General features: G+C 34.3%; 1 protein-coding gene across 2 annotated transcripts in view; it reads right to left on the bottom strand.

Moving 5' to 3' along the window:
* DNAH5 (dynein axonemal heavy chain 5) overlaps nt 1-18,543 on the bottom strand; it is a 114,995-nt gene that overhangs the window by 7,328 nt on the left and 89,124 nt on the right. For both annotated transcript variants that reach the window (XM_050970871.1, XM_050970872.1), the window contains exons 60-73: nt 18,027-18,206; nt 17,034-17,171; nt 16,311-16,446; nt 14,554-14,870; nt 13,202-13,357; nt 12,584-12,766; nt 8,344-8,587; nt 7,239-7,353; nt 6,583-6,773; nt 5,629-5,750; nt 4,728-4,877; nt 2,855-3,100; nt 1,351-1,570; nt 535-740 (exon numbers count right to left, since the gene is read on the bottom strand). In XM_050970871.1, the coding sequence (XP_050826828.1) occupies nt 535-740; nt 1,351-1,570; nt 2,855-3,100; nt 4,728-4,877; nt 5,629-5,750; nt 6,583-6,773; nt 7,239-7,353; nt 8,344-8,587; nt 12,584-12,766; nt 13,202-13,357; nt 14,554-14,870; nt 16,311-16,446; nt 17,034-17,171; nt 18,027-18,206 (2,604 nt within the window). The remainder of the gene's footprint in view (nt 1-534; nt 741-1,350; nt 1,571-2,854; nt 3,101-4,727; nt 4,878-5,628; nt 5,751-6,582; nt 6,774-7,238; nt 7,354-8,343; nt 8,588-12,583; nt 12,767-13,201; nt 13,358-14,553; nt 14,871-16,310; nt 16,447-17,033; nt 17,172-18,026; nt 18,207-18,543) is intronic.

Here is an 18,543-nt window from a genome sequence, read left to right as displayed (position 1 = left end):
AGATATATTTGAATACTCCTTTTACTTAAAATTCGAACTGCAAATTGCTCTGCCACAGACCTCTCTGTATGACAAATGACCATATGAAAGTGAGAAACATAGGAGACATTCTTGTATAATCATTAAAAAATTTTTTTGATTTCTTCATGCTGCAAAGTCAGGTGTGGGGGGCAAAGGTTATTTTTACTCGAAATAGATTTAAACAAAAGACTATTTGAAATATCCCTTTTTAATTTATTGACTTAATTAGAATTGAAAAGAAGGTTGATACTGCTAAGGTTTATATTTCTGATTTGGATGGAAAGGCTTTTTTTTTTTAATGTAGAGGTTAATACAGAAATTAAACATGCACTGGATTAGAAGTCTAAGTCTGCTGCTGTAGAGACAGATACACTTGAAATATTGAATATTTGTGGAAAAAACAAAAAGTTAAAATCACTCTTGTAGTTCAGTTATTAGGAAGCATTTACATACATTCCACTACTAGAAAGATCCATGTTCTTAATCCACCTTTCCCACAAAATCATTCATTACCTTCTTGGTATCCATGCGATTCAAGTGGTTTCGAACGAACTGCACCGTAGCATTGAAATCAGCTTGATTAAACTCATAGGGAATATTCCAACCCAGAGAGCCAAACTTGCGTCTTTCCTGAACGGTGGAGTGCAGAAAGGCTACAGCATACAACAGTGGTTTCCATTGCACCACTTTACTGGCATCTAATAAATCCTGGCTGACACCTATTGATTCAAATGGGCTTTATGAGAATCACTGTAATTGTCTTTTTCAAAATTACTTCAAAGCACTGCTAAAATATCAGTCTAGAAATATTCACTTGGCTCTCTGCCCCTCCCAAGGGTAAATTATTGTCCCACAAAGTGTTCTGTGCTGGAGACAATTTATAGCATGTTATTAAATTGCTCAAATTAAAAGAGTAAACTTCAGGGAAAAAAAAACCCCACAATTTACTAATAGCTGGATTCACATCTAGTTGCTTTCTGCACAGACTCTTTGTCCTTTATTTTATGTAGTGTAAAGAGCACTTGACAGCCATCCATATCATTTTTCTGCCAAAAGACAGAATATCAAAAATTCAAACACTTTGAATTGAGATACTAGACACCAACGTGTGAGAAAAGAAAAGGCATTGCCTGTTTTGCTATTCAATTAGTTCTGACCACAGAACATCAGCAAATCTTCTTAATTTTCAAAACAAAAACTAAGATGTGCCCTGGCATCATTGTGAACAGTTCCTCATACTAGCTTACACTTCCTACCAGTTTAACATGACCGCACAATAGCATCACAGCCCAAAATGTAATTTTAAGTCATTACCATTCTAGTACTCACCACTGTATGTTCTCTTTAGTCCAGCTCTGAGCCCTTGTGGTGGTTCATTGGTAAACTTAATTGACATTTGAAGAAGGGTGATGGGGAATTGTTTGTGAATGTCAGTTGTCATCCACAGTCTAAAGCTTTCATGAACAGTCTCTGTCTCTATTACAGTGTCCATTAACTCATCCAGAAAGTCAAGTCCAAGGTGGCAGTTTTGCAGAAGTGCCCAACCTCCCTAGTGTCAAAAAATAGAATTTTAAAAGTTATCAACCTTGTTCAAAAACTGAAATCACTCCTTGAGGGGACCTAAGCTGTGGGCTGTTTCTTCTGAAGATGGTGTTAGCTTATTTGGTTTTTTTTACCTGAACAAGTGGCTCCTTCTTGTCTCATTTGGTCTTTTCAAATAGTCTCTACCTTTTCCATTTCAATACATTTAAAACACACCTTGTCATGACTACAGTGCTGATAGAAACTGATAAATTTTGACTTACATAAGGGAGCTCAGGAGTAGCTGGATAGAGCAACCTGCTAAACCTTGATCCGCACAAGGGTCCCAGGGTTAGAAAATAACCAAATGAGCATACATAACTAATCTATTGCTATTAATCAATAGATGTCAAACTTTCTTATATGAATTACCATATTTCTTACATAGGCATCTCATATACCTCTTCACTAAAAGGGCTTGTAAGACAGTGAGGGAGTGTAACTGCATTTCTCTAAACTAAACAAAAGGTGCTCCTTTCCTGTTTTTGAATGGTTTTCTTCCAATTTGATTGGTCAATTAGTTCCTTATGAGAAGTTATCAAACAAGAATCTGAAGCAGAACTAAAACAGGTTATAAAAAGAAGCTCATAGCACAGGAGAGTAAAATCAGTATTTTTACATCAGCAGGCATAGCAGTAGTATCACCTGATGTGCAAAGCATGCCAAATTGGAACATCTCACCTTTCTCTTATAGATAGTTTTGTTCTTTAATTCCTCTTCCTGTAAAATGCCTGTGCTACTAGGCTGTCCCTCAGAAGTACAAATTCAGACTACACCAATATGAAATAGCTTGCTATACTACCTTGTTTTTTTCAAGTTTATGTAACTATCAATAGCACATTTGGAATTCATTTTCTTCATTTAACAAAATACATCCATATTACTAAAAATAAAAAACTGAAAATATAATCTGAAATGCCTACAGAAGAATATTTACTGGTAATATAACCAAAAAACAACCAAAAAAAAAATTTAGCTATGTATCATCAGTCTGCAATCAACTATAAAAACTCCATTTTATATGAAAAGCACTCCATTTTCAATGAAAAGCATCTGCAGAGTATCAAGAAGCTTGTTATGGCAAATTGAAGGAGCGTGAAAATACAGTTCTCTTGCTTAGGACTCTTATATAAATAAATGTAGTGGTTTGTATCAGCATTAAGTACCCACCAAACAACATTATCTCATGGCAGGATTTTTATTTCTAAGTGTTTAGTACAGAGAGAAAAACATTCAGATTTTTGTTGCTTACATGAGCCATTGTCTGCTGTAGAAGTTTACGAGCGTGGATTCCTTGCCCCTGGCCCATGGAAACACAACACGTTTCTGTCTTCAGTCTTCTTCCCAAAGCAATAATTGAGTCCGTAGGATCAGAGCCCATGGAAAGGAAGCATATGAGGGGAGTACGTGGATCTGACTCTTCCCATGTTTTCTCCAAGTCCAAGATGACTCCCTCTGCATATTTTTCCCCCATAGTGTCAGTGATATATTTTCTTGCCTATATTAAAAAGGGTAAATTTAATTGGTGACCTAACCATTTTAGACTGTTTTCTTCACAGTGTAAATCCTTCCAAAAAGTCAACTGAAGACCAAAGGCTGCTAAAAATTTATATCTAAGATATACATACACAAGTTATTTTTACATGTCAACACATCATACTGTCTTTGAAGATGGTATTTCTTATAGCCTATTACAACCAGCTATTTTTAAAAAAATATATTACATTACATATATGTAATATATGTAATATAATAAATGTATGTATTTTTATATAATAACTATAATTATATATATAATAACTATAATTAGAGTATAATAAAAATAATCACTTCTCTAAAACTTTAGAAGATTTTTAATGATTTAAGGATATCTCCATTAGATAGTGTAACTTTTAGCATCAAAATCTAGAAAAATTGGAGAAAAAGACTACAGAAGGGCTTCAAAGTGCTTAGGCCTTTCTCACTTCCACAGTCAAATAAGCAATGAATTAACAGTAGTAATGATTAAAATAATTATTACTAAGTAGACGATCCTAGGGAACAGGTGAAAACCATCTCTTATCCCTTCTTTATTTATCTTTAAAAAATCTAGATTATTGTTCTTTTTCACAAAGAAATAGAAAAGGCTCTTTCAAACAGTCTGAGATTATCTTTCTTGTACTCTTTCCCCCCCCCCACAGCTCTTGTCTTAGATAAATCTTTCCCTTAATAACTCTGGCTTACCTCTCAGAGACAAAAGACATTCAGCAATAAACATTTGATAAACTATCAGTTTTCATAAAACCGTCGAAATATGAAAGTTTACCTTTCCCCATTAACAGTAGGGAGGAGCTAATCTTGTGCAATCTGTTTCAGACACATAGCAGACATCACAGAGATTCTTTATACAGTACTGCTTAACCTATTGACTGCAGTTACACCAATAACTGGTAGATTTTCTCTATCACAATGTCTAAAGATATGCATCAATAAAATTAATACCACATTTCAAGTGATGCATTCCAATTTCAGTAAATCACCATTATTTCTCTGAATTGCCTGTAATTTTATATTTTTTGTTCTTTTGTACTGGAGAAGAACATAAAAGTTAAAAATAGGCTCCTAGAAGATTATTTGTCTTTAAAAAAGGTCTATTTAATAAACTTCACTTCAGTCATTTTTAATAGATGTCTTTAATTTGAGACTTTATAAAAGATTTTTCTAAAGTGGCTCTAATTCTTCCATGCAATAAATAGTTTCTCAATTAAATAGTTTTCAATGTTCCCTCAGCCATTCAAGTTCATTAAAATATTTTACTTCACTCTAACATGGGGACACTTCTAAAATTCTAGTGAGTAAGCAAGGACAGCCAAAAGTATCTTCTGAGCTAATAAAGCAGATCTGGATAAACACATATTTCCAGCAGAAATCACCACAGTGGATAATATTTGTTCAATATATTGGAATAATTTTTTATCACTGCCCTTGTAACAAATACATAATGGTCTGAAAAAATTTTAGAAAATACAACATAAAGGTCCATTACAAAAAGGTGTTTAGCATTATATAAGATAGCACGAACTTGCAATCTGAAAACTATTACTCTAGTGATGCCTGAATAGACCATGTAGGCTATATAAATATACCTGAGCTATGGTCCTGTCAGGACACCAAGATCTGATAAGAAGAAGATGTCTGAAGGAATCCAGAGATTGACCATAGCCACTAGGAACCAATTCTTCTTCAGGATTCTTACTATCAAACCAGACTTTCCACTGTTTCTCTTCTCTGGAAATCTGCAATTATACCATCAAAGAAGCAAATATTACTAAATAGACAAGTCCTATTTACAGTGCCACTGGGTTACAAACTTTTAATGAGAGTCAGAGATATGAAATCTACACCCAGGCATTTGTCTAGAGACATTCTTCCACAGATTTAATAAGGCTATTGAAAATTATAGGTTAAAATTTCAGATTATAAGTACGCTATTGTAGAATGCAGCACCCTGGAGTATTCATATTCTGAAAACAGAAGCTACTAATCAGTATGTCATATTCTGATCTAATAGCATAGCTATGTCAGAATAAGGATAGCTAGGCACAGACATAGCTTTGAGAACAGCAAGTACATAACTGCTCTCCACATTAATGTACCTACTCCCTAATATTTCCTCCATGTAGCCAGAGACACACTGGGAGGAGCATCATAAAACACAGTGTAAGAAAGCACAACAGGGATGCAAGATAACGTAATAACCAGAATAAAAATAAATTTGTAAAGTATTAATTGGTTAATGGCAAGTTGAATCCCAATTGAAAAATATAATTTTATAAAGTGTGAACACTCTACACTCTTATTTTCCTGGGGGTGGTTGAGTTTTTATAACAACATAGGTTGCTAAGCAGTCAGGGCCATAACTGTGGCTATCTGCTGTCACTTTTGTTTCTCTTCCATAAAATAAACCAGTTACCACCATATGGGCTTGATTACTACCAGACAATTACTTCTTAAACAAGAGATCAGCTTTCAAAAGCCCTTACGTACTTGATCAAGAATATCTGAAAACTCTTCAAGCTTGCTGAGCTCCACCAAGTTCAACCAAGTCATATCCAGAATCCATTTAGCTGGCTTAGGAGGACAAGCTTTAAGGTCTAGGGATGCACCACCTGCGAGAGATTGAAATTAGTTACTAGTACTGTTGGAGAGACAAAGAAAAATAAACAAAATAAGAGGGGAAAAAACAAATACAGTAATCCAGTTTTTAAATCATGATGTTACAGGAGTTTTCTACCATACAAAACCATGCCATATTTGACTGAGCTGAGTTTGCAGTTTGGTTAGTTTGTCTTATTTTTTCAATATTATGTAGCTTAAACAGAAGTATTCCCAACTTATATTTTGAGGCTTTACTAGTTTTTTGTGCAATGTGGCTGGAAACAAAGGCTTTTTGGGAAAAGATACTCCAAAGATTCAACATGGAAAAATTCACACATATAATCCATAAATAAAATGCTGCCTGGAAAACTAAGTCTCTTGAAAAAGCAATAAAAAACTGATCCAAACCTTCAAGCGAACTCAGTGCTTGTATGTAGTAGCTAAAACCAAACCCATGACCTTGTCACATGCAGCTGAGACTATTATGTTCTTTTAAAATGTTAGCATCATTTTCTGCTCCTATTTGCTGCAGTTACCCTAACATGTTAATACAATAATGGTTTTTCTAAGTTAAACACATACCTGATGGTATTTGAGCAGCAGACAACAATATTCCTTTCAAATTCTCATGATTACAAAGATATTCAATATTCAGTGTGCTGCTATAAATTAGAATTGCCATACAATGTTGTCTGTCACCAGATCAGAATGATAAACATGCATTCTTACAATTGACTGTTTTCTCATATGAGAAAGGAAGGAGCATGCTGGCTAGGAGATACAAATACATAACTTTTCTATAACAATAATGTGCTCTTGTTATAATTTATTCACAGTTCCCACCTTTAATAAGTGTCAGAAATTCTTCATGCCTCACTCTGTTTCTTTGTATATCAATCTTCAAAGTAAGCAATAATGTGAAAAGAAATTTATGCTCCTCATAGAGCCCTCGGGCAGTATATTTGAATACTTCATATGTCATATGTTCAATAATATTGGTAACCCTCTTGCTGGTTATAGGGCTCTTGGTAGACCTGTTAGAAGAAACATGTGCAGTTGAAAGATTATTTTCTTGGGCTTTATAAAAGGGAAAACTATGCAAAAGGAAAAAGGCCATAGTTCAGTATTTTCAAAACATGAAAAATAATAGATCACAAACAGAATATCAGCCAGCAAGCTGACAACAACTTTCAGATTGAAGGAACAGCAACAACAGAGAAATCCTTTCTAATCCAGTCTTTTTGCCCAGCTGAAAATCAATGCATTATAATGGTTTTTAATTATCTAATTAAAACTTTGAAGGACTGTAAGTACATTAGAAGGGTTTTTACCTTGCTAACTGACAAAGTTTTATGGGTATTTAAGGTGACAATTCCTGGTCAAGATTGTAAGAAGCAAGAGTCTTCTTTCTGATATTAGTTTACAATAAATCTTTACTGTGCTACAGGCACCTGCAGGACTGGGTAAATACAAATTGTAGTTATTGCTAACTAAATTACCTGGCTAGGGAGAGGTCAAAAAGCCCCAAAAACTGTCGAAGTGATGTCTGATACATGACATTGACCATGCTCATCTCAGTGATAAGGAAGTACAAGATGCTGCCTCGAGTTGCAACTAAAGAGCAGGAAAGAAAAATTTGTTCAAAGCAGAAATGCAGAGCAGAAAACTTTAACTCTCCAAAACATATACACTGATTTTAACACTAATGATAACTGAAGATCCTCGAGTTTCTCCATTCTTTACTGCCAGAATAATAATAAAATCATTCATTTTATCCTCATGTATACATTAGGGGAAAAAAATCCTTTCTGTAATTAGTACAAACTATGTAAAGTCCAGTTTTTAAATACAAGTATGTCTGGAAATCTGCAATATTGAGATCATCAGCAGAACACATAAAAGTTATGGCTGTTTAAAATGCTGTTTAAGTGTCCAAACAAATTTCTTTTACAGACTTTTACAAGATTCATATAAAAGTCAAATGAGCTATATTGATTTAACTTACCCAGCACTGATTTAACTTCTTTTCAGTAGTCATTCAGTTTTAAATGCAAAGGTTTTACAAAATCTGCACTGTTTCTCATACCCTAACTGTACCATCTTATGCATTTCATAGAATGAAGACCATTACAGAGAGCTATTTTTTCCCCTGTTTTTTTTCACATTATTACCTGTCAGTTAAAAGACTCATGAAACTTGTTGACTATAATAACCAAAGGATAAATGCTGAAGCATTCATCAGAACAGATATAGAGAGTACTTAATGTTATATAAGGTCTGTAAAAGAATGTCAACATGTTGAACTCAAACATATATTTACCTGAACACCCTAATGACTGATATGCTTGTTTATGGAGCAATGAGAAGTCTGCAGAGAAAGCAATTCACTCAATTTTGTAAATTCCACATGAGGCATAGCATTGAATATTTTCTCCTTTATAGCTCAATATGACATCTCTGGATACATTTTACTTACAGGAAAACACAGGCTTCTCCCACCAGTTTTGGTCTTCTTAATCTCATCCTACAATTTCTCTTACTCTAAGTATTGATGTTTTAAATATATGGTCTAGCTGTTTGTCTTCTCTGACTACTTTCACTCACCAGGTCTGTACTCTTCGCGGGCTGAATTGATCTGTACTTCAGTTTCAGCAGAAGTTTGCAGTTTCTGTGTTACTTCTTCAGCAGTCTTCTTAGTGTTGCTCAATACAATTAGTAGAGTCTCATCATCTGCCAGAGAACTCTTAGTGCTTGTAAGTCGAAATAGAAGGTTATCTTCTAGGTCTTTAATCCTCCTTTTGTTCATAGTCACATCTTCAATAAGGTCAGTTCTTTCTTTCTCTAATTCCTATTGGATTACATGGTAATATTTGGGAAACAGAAGAGCAATCAAAAATAATAAGAAAAAAATTTAGCTTAAAAAATACTGATCCTACTAAAACAGTGCAGGTCAAGACTAACTGAATTAATTTGGGGAAAGAATTCCAGTGGTATTTCTAACACAAGATATATTGCCAGAATCTTAACCTGTTACTTAAGTAGGCATTAACAAATCATTTCTACAAACATTGAGGAAGATGCATGTATAATGCTCTAAAAGAATAACAAGTTCACAACTGTTTGTCTTCTGTTTCAGAAAAGACAAATGCAAACACCATTCCAGACATGGGATTTTATTCCCCTCCATGTAATCTTATCCTCATTTATGATTTGCTTTACAATTGCTATATTGAAAACTTAGTCTCAACAGCCATGCTTAGTCATCAAATCAAGCATCATATATTTTAAGAAGTGCCAATACTCCTCCATCAAACAGGGATAATTTCAGCCACTCACTAAAATGCTTCCATTATTAAGTATGTAGAACTTGAGTTACTTCACTAAAATTATTTATTTTATACATTTATTAATATAATCTGGATGGTTTATGTACCTAGATTTTTTCCCAGTTCCCAAATATAGAAGATGGATAACTGTTAATCAAGAGTTTTACTTTAAAAAAACAGCTATTTGAAATCTCTAGAAAAATATTTTTCAGCTATAACAGTCTTTCAGTTCCTTCTTAAAATTAACCTTTAAAAACTTAATATAAATTAGTCCCTCAGAGATAAAAATCCTTAATTGAAATATAACTAAATGTTTCAGTACAGTGAAGTAAAAGAAAGAAAAGAGAGGGAATAGGTTAAGCGTTTTTCATAAGATAAGGTTAATATGAATCTTATAAATTAACAGTAAGTGAGTCAGTTGGTAGAAATATTTGCTCTTTAGATAAATACTTCACAAAGTTTACAAAGGTCAGCTAAATAATTTTAACAATGTCTCTCCAAACTTGGAAGTTCTGTGTTCACTCTGTCACTGCCAGGTCCATTTCCTGGCTGCTAATATTCCAAAGAAATAGGGACAGCACTAAGAAATACATGACCTCTCATATGGCACTGGAGACATAATGGACCTGAGCCCCTATCAAGGCTTGAGGAAAGGCTTTACTCCCCCATTGGAGTAGCCTTCATTTACACAGCTTTGAAAAACTATTAGAACTTCTGAAATTGTTTTTTATTTTTCCACATTCTAAACTTCCGGTATTCTCAACCTACATTCTCCTCCTTCATTCCTAATTCAAGCACTTATTTGTTTTAAAGAATGACCTTTCACCTTAAAAAATAAATTAAGAAGAATCATCTTATTATCAGATTTAGAGTTTTTTCTTGGTATATTGAAATATCATAATCATCATCATGTAGAAAATATTTAGTGGGACAATCCTTTTGGAAAAACGCAACTACAACATAACTTATTAAATAGATTCTGACAAAACCTGATGAAAATAGACAAGAAAATACAGTTAGCTGCATTTCATTCAACTGCTGCTTCATGGAACTGAAGAAAAACGGGTAACAGTTTCATGAAGCATTTTTTTCATGCAAGTTAGATGAAGCAGAAACTTTTTTTTAAATAGCATAGGAAGAAAGTCATCATCCAATTAAATATAATAATTAACACGCTGCGCCAAATTATCCTTCATGTTTTGCTGAACTCAGTTCAAAAATTTAAACATACTTTAGAATTCAATGCTTCATAAAAACAGAAAGTAATTCTCCTCACAAGAAGAGCCTGAGAAATAAGCTGGAAACAGAGTTACCAAGCTAAAGGAAAGTAACCCTAGATGAAAACCTTAATGAAAAAAAATCCATTTATTAAGCTCTTACAATGCTTTTTGCAGATCAGAAAGTGTAAACAGTTGAAAGCTTTCTTCATATCTTCAAAAATTTCCAGTCATAGCACCAAGGATGCAGAAAAAATAAGCCGAGTTACCATATACATAAATTCAAGGAACTTGCACCAGAGGCTATTTCAAATCCAGTTTTATGAAGTTCCTTTCAAAAGCAGATGACATTTTACCAACTGTACCAAAGAATGCTATTTCTTGTTAATATTCATAAAATATGAAAGCTGCTACATAGCTTATATCATCCTGTCACAAAATGATTCACAAGTAAAGGAATTTGCATCAACTATTCCTTACAAAACTTGAGCCTTTTTCCAGCAAAAATCTTGATATACGAATGCAAAAATTCAAAAAGCTGTAGAGTTCTTGCATATTATAACTCTACTGCTAATCTGATTTACCTATGACACTAAATCAACAAGATTTTTTGTCAAATTAAATAACAGCCAATCTATCAAAATAACGATATCATTAAAATATCATAACTTATACAACCTTCAGACATATATCAAATCTCTCAAATCCTATTATTCCAAGAAATATAGTAGAATCAAATTTAAAGAGATATTCCAGCTGCCCTTGACCTTATGCTTCACTTTTATCTTGCAATTGGCATCTTGCAATTCTGGTGGAAAACAAGAAATCAGTACCAGTGTTGCTATCAGTAAACAATTAATTCTGTGAGATATATGTGACAAAGATTATTTTAATGGGCATAGTAGACAACAGAGAGTCAGACTTGGCAGAAACTTTAAGTACCATGCTGTAAACACTTCTTTTTCTCATTGGAGGTCTAAACCTCATTCAGTCTAAGACCAGAACCATATAAGAGATGGTAGAATGGGAAGAAGGATAGAAATGTGCATAAAAGTCTTGAAGAACTCTCATTTCAAATAAATAATCTCTTCTTTTTCTGGGACAGAAATTCCACACGTGCATTGTAACACTGGATATCAACAAGCAGTCATACTTCTCCATCTACTTCTTCACTCCTCTGAGAAAAGTCAAGCTCCTCCCTTTTCTGTGTCCTCCAAGCAAGCACACAGCAAGAGCAATGACTGGAAGAATTTGATAAACTATCTCCTGGAGGAATGTACTGTATTTCATGGCCCAGGAAGTGAAGTTTGGCATAAGGCTTTGTGAATATACACATCACAGTGTGTTTTAGATAGACAGTGATAATTTCATTACATAGTGGGTTGACAAGCTGTCAGTGGTTGAAGAGAAGCTGATGGTGCAATGAAGCTGTCTGACAAAAAGCAGACCTTAACAGATTGAGTGTGATTTCTCTCACGAGGTCCACGCACTGTTTGGGAATGAAATGCAACTACTCAGTGTGAGCAAGACGACTGAGTCTATTAACAAGAAAAATCTTACACTGGCGGGGAAGAGGAAGGTGTTGGAAGGACGGGAGAACCTCAACAGATGCCACAATAAGAAAACAAAGATATTCCTGTCATTCCTCTCTAGTGAAGGTAAACTGGAACTATCGTCAAATACACCAGTCAATACACAGTCACAGCTGCATAGCGTTTCTTATGATAGGATCATTGCCTGACCTTATAGCTACAGGAATTAGCTGTTCCAGAGTCAAAAAAGTACCAATCAGCCTCCCTCCAGAACCGCATGTTGATTGGGACTGGCATTTTGAACCTGGACTTCCTCAACTAATATATCTGCTATGTCAAAAGGTATGTCACTAGGTAGCCCATTTTCCCTTGGAGCAAGGAAGTAACTAAATCTGAATTCTTTGTATTAGATTATGTTGCCATGAGCTCCAGGGTTTGTAGACAGAAGAACATCAGTTTTTATTTCAGGCCCTTTTGCTTTTCACAGGCCATTTTCATGAGGTTGTAACTCATTGAGGCAGGAAAAATAAGGTTAATACAGTAAAGTTGCAACAATAAAGAGACAGAGAAACTTCCACATGAATGAGTCAATTGCTTCTGTGCCACTTTTTAAACCATTACAAATAGGTTATATTAAGAATAATCACAATAGAGAGAGACAGAAAGTTACCTTGCAATATGGGAATAGAGAGTAATAAATTAAAGCAAAACATTCTACAGGTAATATAAAAACTACAGACAGGAAAAGAGATACAATCAATTCTTTTACCTGCTTCTCTGTGAGAATGACTCTGCCTAAGAGTTGATTTTCAAGACCTTTCATTGTTACAGTAAAGTCAATGATGGAGGTCTGAGCACTAATTTCAGGAGAGTAACATGGATTTGGCAGTTTTGTAGTAATGTAAAGTCTGAAGCCATTCATAACATTCACTTCCTTGTCACCAACTTTGACCTCAAGAAAAATGTTAAAAACAAGTCTTGAAATATTAAGAGCCAATACACACTTTTTCAGATACTGTATATAGGAAAAAAGGTTACATTTTTCTGCTTAAAGGCATAAAAATCCAGTGTTAATCATACATCTGATGCAAGCAATTTGTTGAGAACAGTCAAGGACCACCTTAAATGGCCCATTCAAAAATTATTTCAACTTCTAAAAATTGTCATAAGCAAAGGAATAAGGAACTCTATGCATTAAATATATTAACCATTTGTGACCTTAAACCCCACCTTATTTTTTCTTTCATTGGTATTAATCAAGTTTAAATGAGTTTATTTTTTTACAGTCCTATATTTATTAGGAGTTATTTTGCTAAGGAGAGGTTGTGGGAAGGGGAAAGGAGGAAAGGGGAATTTCCAAATGTTTGCTCACTCATTTTATTTTTACCTTGTTGGCTGAACCTGTTTTAATGATGTTTCTTTCCAAAACATTGTCAAGTGCTGGGTCTAGCTCTTCTCCAACATCTTCTACTAAAAGAGGTCTTCCCAAAGAAAGGCTGTCTTCTAAGTGGTTTCTAAAATACTTGTGATTCAAAGAAGTGATCTGAAAACATAGATGCAATACCTTATGCCCTTTTACCAATCTTTTTCTTAGTTTTATATTTATAATTTATTTCATTTTCTTTAGAGTACTGCCAAAAGCAATGATCCTGTGAGTAGACTAGCATTAATGCAGATTGTGAGCTCGAGGAAAGGTAACATCAGCATAGCCTATTGCCAGATCTCACGGAATGCAAAGTTCTATTTTTCAGCTGCAAAGGTAGAAGCAAAGCAGCCCTGAGCACTTCCAATTCTGATATCCTATGAGTGCAACTACTCAAGAATTTCGCAGGAAAAATTCACAGGAACCTTTTAGCACCTTCAATTTTATCTTGGATAACATCTCCAAGTCAAACTGCATCAGGGTCAATTCCAAGATAAGTATTTTTCTGTGGTTTTTTTCACCCTTGAAAAGTAGAGGTTTATATGGAACAGGACCTTAATAAGTCTTTGCTTTAAATAGTCCCCAGTTTTTATCACAACTAAACCACAACCATTTGTATCATAACAAAGCAACCATTAAAGGTTTCCGCATCTAGGTAGCAATCAGCATGAAAGTGGTAGTTATATTCACAGAGCCACTCTATTATCACACCTCAAACTACTTTTATGGATTTCAGGTTGTGGGTTTTTTTTAAAGCTGGTTTATTGGTGTAATCATAATTGCAGGAATTTATCATATTTTCTTGTCTGAATTGAATTTGTGTATCTTGCCTCAGACTGTACGTTGTAGCACTACATCTTCCCTGTATATTTGCAAAGCACTTAGCAACTGACATCCATACTAAGACAACAAAAATTAATAATAATTTCTGATTAAAAGATGAAAAAATATCTTGCCGTGATTTTTCATTTATAAACACTGACATGAAATTGTGTTAATCAACTAGTTGGTGTTTTTCTCCTAACACATTATTCTGTAAACATGTTTATTACCAAACATTGCCCATCCAGCCTATTTTACAAAGTTTATGTTCCATTAAAATAAATTCATTAAACAAATGGAGTCACTGCCACTAAAGGATACACTTCCACTTCTAGTCTAATCTCAAATCCACTAAAATATATCTGAGATATTCTTTATGTTCAAAACCAGAATTTTGTATAAATATCATTTCCTAATTTAGGCAAATCAATGAATTGTAATGCTTGTATGCTAAGAATTTTCAGGGATTATGAAAGCACAAGCATTTCTGTTACCTGAAGGTCATTTCTTCCTTCCTTATTTTTAATCCAAATTTTACCCTGTGTTTGCGGATCAATTAATAAAGGATAACGAGATGCTTTAGTGACAATGATTCCATTCTGTATGGATAAGTCGTCATTTGGCAATCCTTGCAGGTTCCATTCACTGATAGTTGGAGCATCAGTCAACATTTCTATGAGGTTCAAGTTGTTACAGAAAGGAATTCTTCTGCTTTTCATTTCCTTTTGCCAGTCATTTAACAGCAGACTGCGGAACTCTTGGTTAAAAGGACCAGAATAGGACAGAAAAGCTGTAGCCAAGAGTACATCACCTCAAAGAGAAAAGGGAAGAAAAAAAAAACAAAACAAACCAAAGCATTACAACCTTGCCAATTCTATTAATGAACAAGCTGTTTCCTTCACTAGTTGCTACACGTTTTGGCTGGCAACTGAAGAACACACTTTGACCCATAAAGAAGACAAATCAATCTTTTTTACCAAGGCTCACTGCATGGCATGGCAATGGTACATTTCAGTGGATGCTGCATTTACTTTGTTCTTACTATACAATTGCAGGAATCAAGAGATCAGCATCTGGCAGCTTTTTAAGCATGTGTCAACTCAGCACACATGTAAGGCTACTCCAAACAACAGATCCTGCACAAGCAAGGCATGGCAGAGAGGAATTAGTCAAGAACTTATAGTTCCATCATTTCCTTGTGCATTCATAAAAACAGGCTTAAACAATTGGGAGTGCATGTGTTGGGGAGGGTCCTGGGTGGGGTGGAAGCCCTTATAAGTACTAATTCAATTAAATTGCTGTAAATCAATTACAGTGATGGGTACTGGTAATAAAAACTGTAAGAGACATCATTATGGAGGTATTAGGTGTGACAACATTTAGTCTTCTGTTCAGTTTCAAAATTTTCCCCCTGAATTTCACAACACCATAATTTGAGGGGGTTTTGTACCTCTGAGGTAAGAATGCAAAATTTAAACCGGAGAAGATATCATACTTTTATACTGAGCCATAGTATTTTTTAGAAACTTTCAAGTTATCTATAAAAGAAATAGGATGAATCTGAGGGGAAGCTATCCCAGATTTTTAATAAGTTAATACACATGTATGTATTATAGCAGCAAATAAAACACCACCTAGTTACTATAATACAACCCATACAACAAGGCTGCTTTTTTGCAGCCTTTCAAAGTAAAAAGCAGAGAAGAAAGTTCAGCCCACAGTAAATGATGAGATAAATTTCATTTATTGATCTAACTAATGAACCAATTATTTATTACAAAAGTAGTTTAGTTTACAAGTGCAAATTTAAAAAATAATAATGACCTTCTAAGAAGCAAATTCTTATGAACATAAGTAACCACAATTAAAAATATTGATTTCTACATATAAATGCCAGTTCCTGAGTATCAGTCTTCCTCACCTCAATATATATTCTCAGTTATACACATTTTATTGGCGCTAACACATCACTCTCTTTGGACTGTTACCTACAAATATCAGTCAAGTTAAAATTTTAGTGCCACCACATTCACAGTGTCCATTATCTTTTCTTTTTTTGATATGAACTTTAGCCTTATATTTATTTTTCACCTAACAGGGCTTTAGCAAGGAAATTAAAACAATTACCTTCATTTTTGAGACAGGGATCTAAGATACAAAGGAAAAGTTTGACACTTCAAATGTTTTCAGTTTCACTATTCATAATTAAAAAAACTTGCTTCCAAATTTAAAGGTTGGGATAAAAACTTACCAACCAACCTCTTGGTTTGCATGGCAAATTCTTTACTCTGTTCTGTCCACCTCTCTTTTTCACCTGCTAAACCACTTATAAGACTCGAGGCAGTTTTCATTTTATGTCGGCAACGCTCAGCATCTTCCAGCAAAGTCTAGAGAAAACCATGCACCAAGAGAAATTGTTTACAGTCATATTTCTGATAGGCCAGAAAAAATCTCTACACCTCATTAAACCAGCACATAAACAACAGGTTAGAAATGTATTCTTAAACATCTCTATCACCATGCAGAGGAGGGAAGGTGAGATGGAAAAAATATATCAGGACAAACTATCAACATCTCCCAGAAACATGATTCAATATTTCTTTTTAATATTTCTGTTCTCAACTTTTATTTTGGTGCAGTTGTTGAATAGTATGTAGAATTCTTGATACTTGTTCATTCTGGGGAATTCTGCTCAGAATTTCAAATACATCATACAAATATAGCATACATGGAACTTGAAGTTACAGTAGTAGGCACTGAATTAAGAATACAAATAGATTTTGAGAGGGTGGGAGGGAAGAGGGGAGAGGATCAGAAGCAAAGGAGAGAGGTAGAAAGCAAAGAAGTAGTATTCAAATACTATCTATCTCATATCTGCTGTCCATCAACAGGGAATAATAGTGAAATTGAAAGCACACATTAAGTGCTCCTTAAAGCAAGAGTAGAAACTTCTTTTCTGTGAAGGGCAGTTCACCTGTTTTTCTCTCATTGCATTTTCATACTCTGCCTGCACTATATCTAATTCTTCTTGCTTGGCTCCCAGTTCTTCTTGAGCTTTCTGCAAATCCAGCATAGCACTGGTTAGGCGTTTCTCCTGAATTGCTAAATTAGCCTACAGAGAATAAAAACATAGAAATGTATTCATACATAGAGAATTTCAAAGTGTTTGCTATATTTCTGAAAGTTTTTCTCTTCTACATTTCCAAATCAAAGTCTTCAGTAGAGATTTAATAACTCAGCAAAACCTTTTATTTGAATATTACAACAAACTAAATTCTTATTTCAGATAGCTGTACTTGAACAGTTGGCTTAATGTCAATTAGAAAAAAAAATTAAAAATACTTCTGGAATTGCCAGTCATTCTTCATGTGACACAAAAGTTAGTCTGGCATGGCTTGCAGAAGAGAATGATGCCTCTAGAAGTCTATTTGATTTGTCCATCCAACATGCTAGGCTGAAATACAAATCCTGCTCCCTTCTCAGTCATTCGCATTATAATACAAGCTATTCTCTGTTACCATGTTCTTCCTGACTTTCATTCTAACCACTTAGGCCTGGTTTTTTTCTCTACATAACACTGATGAAGAGTATCTGTACAATCTTCTTATGAACTGAGATCTGGAACATTAAAAGGACCAAATTTCAAGGGTTTTTTCTACTTAATTCAAAATTAATGTAGAGCAACTGCAGTAGTGTATTTAACTGGATGACAGACGCTTTAATCCCATCCAGAGGCACAAACCCACACCATCTCTTTCATAATTTTGACAACTCATATGTATGAGTGGAAGTACATTTGAAATACATTTTACTTTTAGAAGTACAGTGTTCAAGGTAATAAATTTCGAGAGAGGGAACCACCAATTAAAATAAGGCAAATGAAGTTTCCCACAGATTAAATCCTCAAGTGCAAACAGGTGAGGATGAGAAGGAGCAGAGGATATCTTTGACTGACAAACAGACATACCTTCAAAGGTAATACTTCTTTGTTGATGGAAAAAAATACCGCCATAGCTTTCGTCCATGAGCAAAGGCCAGCAACATTCCCACATACTCTCTTAGCTGTCTCAATGTTGTAGTCCACCATTTCAAAATAAGGGCTCAAAAGTTCTACCACTTCTTCATTAATTGTATCCTTCTGAAATTGCTGAAAAAAAATTTTGAAAGTGCAAGATACAAAATGTATGCAGTAAGTGTAAATGATATATACATGTATTTCACAACACATAGAACACTAGAAAGATCACAAGTGTTACTTACAAACAACTTGTATGAAATTATTTGTCACATGTATCTTTGAGACCTTTACAAAGTTATTCCACTGTTATATATACTTACAATAAGGAAAAAAATTTGCTTTCATTTATGATCTTTGCTACCTCACACTCACCATTCCTGTTACACAGCTAATCATTGTTTCAAAACATCACTGGTGGTCCTGCTAAAAATTTCATTTTGTTTAATACAAAAAAGTTTTAACAATC

Source organism: Serinus canaria, chromosome 2, assembly GCF_022539315.1.
Source record: "Serinus canaria isolate serCan28SL12 chromosome 2, serCan2020, whole genome shotgun sequence".
Classification (NCBI taxonomy): domain Eukaryota; kingdom Metazoa; phylum Chordata; class Aves; order Passeriformes; family Fringillidae; genus Serinus; species Serinus canaria.
This window is presented reverse-complemented; position numbering and strand designations above follow the sequence as displayed.